This window comes from Sparus aurata, chromosome 3 (genome assembly GCF_900880675.1).
Source record: "Sparus aurata chromosome 3, fSpaAur1.1, whole genome shotgun sequence".
NCBI classification, from domain to species: Eukaryota; Metazoa; Chordata; class Actinopteri; order Spariformes; family Sparidae; genus Sparus; species Sparus aurata.
This window is the reverse complement of record NC_044189.1, coordinates 28,232,348-28,239,520: the sequence shown is the minus strand read 5'-3', so window position 1 is coordinate 28,239,520 and position 7,173 is coordinate 28,232,348. Positions and strand designations below refer to the sequence as shown.

Sequence of the window (7,173 nt, the reverse complement as noted above, 5' to 3'; positions counted from 1 at the left end):
CTCAAAGCTCTTCAATGACCTTAACAATGGTACACCTTCCTGTTTTTTTTGTTTTTTTTTGATCTGGCTGCCACTTTGATTGGATTACAACCATTTATGGCAGTGGAGTGTGTTGGACGAATTCATTCATTCGTTATGGTTGTGTAACCGAGCACTCACATGCAATTAACATAGACTCCTTTATTCACAAAGAGAATTATCTTAATGAATTGACTTTTTCACACACACACACACACACACACACACACGCACACAGCCTTTCTAGAGAATACCAACGTGTGTTTGCATGACACACTGTATCTGTTTAGACTGTGAGGAGGGGGCGGCCATGGCTGTGGTCAAACCACGATGTCTTTTGTTGTCACTGGAAAGAGATAGGCAGTTTAAACCCACAGCCAAGCATGTCTGTGTGTGTGTGTGTGTGTTTCCATGTACATGCATGATGGCATGTGTGGGGCTTGCGGAAAAGCTGATGTGGCAGTCGGCCGCGTATCTATTTACGAAGGTCAAAGCATGTTAAGAATCTGGGATGTTGTTTGGCGGCGTGTGGGACGATCCTTGCCATGACCTCACTTTCCTGCGGGGGGTGCTGACAGCTCTCCTTGACTTCATCACCATCATATCAGCCTGTGTGGCACACGCACACCCTCTGTCTGATTTTACTGCCGCTGCTCATCTCTTTGACGTGCCGCCTCCGGCCTCATCCTGCATGCCTGACGCGTTTGGAAAAAAAAAAAGAAGGGAAGACACAAGGCTTGTCATGGCCTCACATGACTTCCTGTCTCAGCGGCAATCATCTGCTGCCACTCCATTCTCACTGCCTAATTAAAGTGTTCTTATTATTACAACTATTGAACACAGCGTGCTGTTTTAACAAGTCATTCTATCTACCAAGGGAGCCAGTTGTGTGACTTCCCATTTAGAATTCATGAGACGTATAACCAAAGAATAAATGATAAGATATTGTGTGATGCATTTGCGAGCAGATGAGGACATTTTTAAGACGAATGAATTATTGATTGTTGTTACGACATAAAACATGTCTTCATATTTTCTTTACCAACACACTGAATGTCATCACAGGTATTAGCAAACACCGATGGCTGGCGAAGGCCATGAGATGCAGCCGAGAGCTCAAGGAGAACTCAAGAAACAAGCAATTCAGTTCAAAACATCTGCATTCAAACACTGTTAATCTGCCCATGAATGATTTTACATGTGTATAAATAGTTCATTATTTTTATTTTCGTACACATGTGTGTTTGTGTGTTTGTTAATTCATGTGATAAATGATTACATCTTTTGTATAAGTGTCATTAGTCAGGAGATGGTGAATTATTTATTGATGGTGAATTATATATATTATTGACATCTTCAAAATGGATCTCGCTGCAAAATGCTGCTTATTGAAATGCTGGTGAGCCCATATTCTCCTCTCTACCTCATCTGTTCACAGTTTGTCTCAGGTAGCCTTTGTCTCACATATCCACACATCGACACACACAAAACTCCACCTGATTAAAGCAATTGAAATCCTCATTTCTACTTTTTTTCATTTTTTTTTTTTTTCACACAACCACAGTTGTTAGTGCGCTCAGATTCCACTGTAGACTGTCTGGGAATTCTGTTTTGGTTTGTCCATCTGATCTGCCTAAATTGCAACCTCCAGGAAGTGACACGCCACAAACTATTTCCAGTTGGGTATCGGAGTCAGTCAAAGGCATTCTTAGTTTAGGATTTTATGTCCAGTGATGATCTGGCTGTTTTCAAGCCAAGTTTGCACTCTAAGTAGAAAAAACTCTCCGCATCATATGATCCCTGACATTGTTCTCTCTTCCCGTCTTGGCCTGCTGAGGGCGCTCACAGTACTGTGTGCTCAGGTCACTGCTGGAATGCGAGGAGGGCAGGTGGAGTATGTGTGTGTTGTGTAACAACACTGTACACAGAGGTGGGAGGGGCCATCGTGTTATCACCCGCTGGCTGGGTATAAGTAGATGTCCTGACAGGGACTTGAGCCCAAAGCACCTGTTGCTGCTCTCCAACCTCAAGTGAAAAGACTCATCTGTACCTCTCTGGAGTGTGCTCTCTGACTGCTGCTGCTTCTACACATCAGAACATCAGAAACAAGATGATCATGGCTTCTTTCATGTGCAAGACACTGACTTTTTTCATCATCTGCATGGCTCTGCAGGAGGGTGAGTAACGTTTCTTTGGTTTATTTGGATTTTAGGGTTTTATTAAAATAGTTGGGACAGCTTTTGCACAAGTTTGTGAGTGAAATCCAGTTAAAAAAAATAGTAAATTGCTTGTTTCTTATACATTGATTTTTGTTACAATGAACATTCAGTGTGTTTATCCGGTTTAAAAGAAAAATGTGATGCAGAGATGCCCAAATTTTGATGCAAAATGGTCACATATGGGAGCCCAGAGAGGCTCAAGAAAAGATCAATCTGGTAATAGATCTGAATTTGTATCTCTCCTGTGTTTAAAACTTACTTAATCATTTAATATAAAGTTAAAAAAAAAAAATTAAAAAATATCAAAATAAGCAAATTTACTAAATTGTAAAAACCACACAAATTAGCACAGTAATGTTAGCTGCTCAACTGATTTGTGGGTATGATGCACACGAAACAGAAAGTGCAATAAAAGAGCTGGGTTCGATATTTTCCTCTGATAAGTAAACACTTCTTCGACAGCTCACAGGATTGTCTGACTGGGATTAACTACCTTGCCTAATAATATGATAAATATGTTCCTCCATTCAATCACAATCACTAATATTTAACCACAGCAGTGGGTGTTAGCCCGCCAAGTGTATTCTTTATATTTACATGTGATAATCAGTGACTGCACAGTCATACTGCAAAGCATTAGTTGGCGTTTTTTTAATCTCGGTATCCTTTGTGTTGTTCTAGGTTGTGGACTCCCCTTATCAGAGCGGGCAGAGCTGCCAGCTCAGGCTCCACATCCTCACCGCGTCAGGACCAAACGCTGCTCCTGTAACAGCTGGGATGATAAAGAATGCATCTACTTCTGCCACCTGGATATTATCTGGGTCAACACGCCAAGGTGAGGCTGCAGAGTAACTCAGAAATACACTCAGAAAGACTAGAGGATTGTGTAAAAAAAAAAACCCTCTAACCTTAGCTGGCACTCAGGGACGACCTCTAAGCCGATCTCAGTTTCCCACATGCTTTCACCAACACAAGTTTTGCTTTTCCTTCACAGTAAACTCCTTCCTTATGGCCTGGGAAGTCCCCTGTCTCGCCGCCGCCGTTCAGCTGAGCGTTGCGAGTGCCACGACCCAGCCGATAAAACCTGCTCTGGCTTCTGCCATAAAAGGTGAGCGCTCTTTCCTTCTTTCATCTACTTACCTAGAAACAAGACCTCCCCATCATGTAGCCTGGTTGGAGTCTAGATAGCATCAAAGTAGATTCTGTGTCTCCTTCCAGTGTCAGTCATGTACGACAAGTTGATGCAGAGGCCGAGTCAGAGAGGAGGCAAAGTGATTCAGTCTGTGATAATGAAACTGCAGTATAGGGGTAGTCGTCACAGTGCAGAGGATGGCCCGCATGTCCTTGGAGGCCTTAAAAGAAATCACAAAGGTTTATTAGCATTGCTGCTATTTTTGGAAAGTTCAGATATCTTCTGCTCATAGGAATGTTTGTAGCGTCTTCAGATTATTGCGGTCAGGAAACTACCAGTATGGATTAGTCACTATCTCTACATGTTATCCTTGGTGGTGTTTTGTAAGATGCGCCCTGCATTCTTGCCCATAACGCATCAAAAAAATTTTAGTTTGGAATTCCAAGGTAATGACTTAGTCATCCCTGAACTTTTGCTTAATAATACAAGGTGAAAGCCTCAGTTTATCTCGTTCTGATTCCCCGAGGCAGAGTTACGTGCTTGTTCTAATGCTGTTTCCTTTATCTGTCCACAGCTCAGAGAGTCCAAGGACGAATGTTGCGGGCCCATTGGTAGAATCTGCAAACACAAACAGCAACAAACTGCTGGCATCTTTCAGGTAAATGATGAGGACCTTAACGGTCGACCTTTAAATCTGCATTTTGCTGTGTTTGATTGATGCGCACTTTTTAGACGTATGAAGCATCTCTCACCTGTTTCCCTTTTCTTCTCCTGCAGAACTGTGGTCGAGTCCAACGTGGCGATCGCGAAAACGATTCTGTCATCAAACAAGAACCCGGGTGGAGTCAACAGGTTCAGGAGCAGAACAAGGAGGTAGAGGACTGAGCGAAGGCCAGAATTGGTTCAACCTCTGTGGACCTCCTCCAGCTGTCTTCGATGCCAGCACCAGGGTTTTGAAATGTAAAATCTGACCAACTCTGGGGATGTGAAGGCAGAAAGATTCAAGGCGCAAGATGCAGTCGATGAAGCATTTGATCAACAAAGCAGAGATTCGGAGGACTGGCAGCTAACCCAGACAGAAGCCCTGCGATAGAGCAGTGTTGGCTGGAGATATTTGAATAGTCATTTTCTGAATTCTCTGAACTTTTATGAACTGAACAACATTCCACACATGTCAAGGAAGGATTAATTCAAGCTAAGGACGTGGAAACTGATAGGTGACCACATCAAGAAAGACAAATCAGTCACTGGTCAATCGTTCTTTGGTTTCTATGGACACCGCACTCATGTGACTCGTCTGAATGGACAGTTATCAATCTTGGGATATCATCAGATATTGCAGAGTGACATGAGCTCTGTGTTTAGTGAGGAACTGTCAATGTTTACTCAAATGTCCTTGCAACTCTTCTGTAATTTCTGACCTTTGGTGTGGTTGAATTTCCTCTGTATCAGAGCTGGGATCTGCTGTCCTGCCTAATGTTTAGGGCAAATTAGCAAATGGCGTATTCATTATCAGGCACTACTTGAAAATGGCAGCTCGTTCAATCTTGGCACTCACTGCCTCATTGAGAAATGAAGGTCGTCGGTTTGGGATTTATCTAACAAACAATCAGCTTTACACAAGATCCATTGTCAGCTCCCCTATGCACACATATACAGTAGACTCTCTGCTAGCATAACAACTACAGTGGGTCTATTGTGTTGGGTCCACTGTTTATTGCATAGCTCCTGTTTAATGTTCTGATTGAAGATAAGCCAGAAGGTTTCAATGGCGTGCAGCTTGCCAGAAAAATGCAACTATTGTTTTTGTCCCCTGACAAATGTTCACTTAATTCCTCTGTTATAAGCCACTGGGAAATCATGACTCTCTACTTGTGTTATGCACTTCAGAAGCTATTCATCAGTGGCCTGCACTGACACATGGAAACATAAACCTTCACTGTAACTTAGAAAATTATTGTAAAAAAAGACCAATTTATTTATTCTCTAACTTATTCAGATTTGTATTTATATTTGTTTTTACACTGAACTGTGTGTGAGAAAATAAAAATGAAAGGAAATATTCTGTATGCTGATTTCATTATTTGACCTACAGCACTGCATATGGTTGTTGTGTCATTCACTGGATCCTTCACCTGCATTTTGCACAGTCCAGCAAACACTTTTAAATTATTTAAATGGCTGATATGACAGTTTACACTAACATTGAAAAAAACATTATTTGATAAAAAAAACGATAGCTTACACGATAAGTTCATGATAACTTTTTCCTTTCAAAAACTACTCTTGGAAGTAAAGACGTAGATACTGACACACAACACGCTAGCAATTTAGTCGCTTATGGAATAAGTGCATAAAGCTGTCAAGTGAGACATCGATTGTCTTTAGAGGACTGGGTACTTAACAAAGACCCAATATTGACTTGACCCACTGCAACAGGTTTTCAGTGTGTAAATGATATCAAATCTTTTCTTGTTCTTTAATCTAATAAGACTAGACAGATGTTCAGATGACAACCACAAAGCCTCACACTATTCTGGATTCACACCTTATCTATTTGTTTGCTTATTCAAAAGGGACAATGCACATCAATTGACATTTTCAGTTTACACTCAAAATGAAAATATGCCAGTTAGCAAAAAAGCTATTTTCGTCTGTAGTCCCCTTAACCCAGGTCAACACATTACATTAGTGGGAAAGAAAGGGTAAAAAAAAAAAAAAAATTAAGACGGATAGAAAGCAAAAAAGAAAAAAAAAAGAGAGAGAGAGAGAGAGAGAGAGAGAGAGAGAGAGAGAGAGAGAGAAAAGAGACATGAAAAATAAAAATAAAAAGTAAGTGCAGTACAAAGAAGTGCAGCACTTAAGATGAAGTATAACCTGTTTGGTTTGGTTAAAACACACTGTGCAGACCAAATAACCACACCCTCACCACATGAAAGGTTGGGTCTCGTCCACCTCACACCTAGTGCGATTTATTTGTGTTTTGAAAGCAAACTAGACCAACCACAGGATTTTGTGACAGTGATTTGTGATTTGGGCATTGTGCATGTTCCATATCCACAAGTTTCTGGGGGATTCACTGGGGAAGTGTGTAGGAAGTAGCGCAAGTATCATTATAACTGATGCACCACTTTCAAGGCTTTAGAAGCATTAGCTAAGTGGGATAAGCAGTAGTAGTGTAAATATTGACCTGCTAATGTCGCTAACCTAAATCTTCATGAATGAATAAGCTTAACCATTCGTCGTTCCAGTTTAGTGTCAGGACTTGCAAGAAGTCACGCCCATGATTTGCACAAGGTATCATGGTGGCTAGGAATAAGGTGAATAGGTAACATGTTCATGTATTTAGTCATTTACAACACGCCATCACATTTCTACGTGAGCTTTTTGTGAAAGAACTAGAGCTCCTGGTGCGTTCTGAGTTCAGTCTGAGGCTGCAGTTGGACACACAGACACATCTGTTGCTAGCTAGCTTACAGCTAATTTGCAGTTAGTACATCAGATTTTTGGGGCAAATGAAAACAGTCCAGTTGGTCAGATTCATCCAGTGTGACCTGAGGTGAAACTTCCCACCTTTTAATCCTGCACCATTGTGTGCCTGCCACCAGAATTTGATTCAGGATGACAGAGCCAGAAACTCTCCAAACAATGAGTTACTATTCATGTGTATGACTTTCTGTTTGCATCTTGTGGTTCTTTGTAAGAAGTCAGTGTGAACAGGAATTTGAACCAAATAAACCAAACAAAGTTCTCTGCAACAATTTATCTGTGTGTCAACAAGACCTGAGGGTGCAGTCTTGTTTT

The 7,173-nt window shown here is 41.2% G+C and overlaps 1 protein-coding gene across 1 annotated transcript; it reads left to right on the top strand.

Annotated features, from left to right (window-relative positions):
- The first annotated feature begins 2,024 nt into the window (after window positions 1-2,024).
- edn2 (endothelin 2) lies at window positions 2,025-5,431 on the top strand. Its single transcript, XM_030411339.1, has 5 exons — window positions 2,025-2,195; window positions 2,919-3,072; window positions 3,232-3,345; window positions 3,944-4,027; window positions 4,147-5,431. The coding sequence occupies exons 1-5, from the start codon at window positions 2,129-2,131 to the stop codon at window positions 4,244-4,246; spliced, it is 519 nt and encodes a 172-aa protein (XP_030267199.1). The 5' UTR covers window positions 2,025-2,128; the 3' UTR covers window positions 4,247-5,431.
- The last annotated feature ends 1,742 nt before the right edge of the window (window positions 5,432-7,173 follow it).

Coding starts and splice junctions, on each gene's coding strand:
- edn2 (XM_030411339.1), top strand. CDS start 2,129: ATGATCATGGCTTCTTTCATGTGCAAGACACTGACTTTTTTCATCATC. Junction 3,073..3,231: donor ATCTGGGTCAACACGCCAAG/GTGAGGCTGCAG, acceptor TTTCCTTCACAG/TAAACTCCTTCCTTATGGCC. Junction 3,346..3,943: donor TCTGGCTTCTGCCATAAAAG/GTGAGCGCTCTT, acceptor ATCTGTCCACAG/CTCAGAGAGTCCAAGGACGA.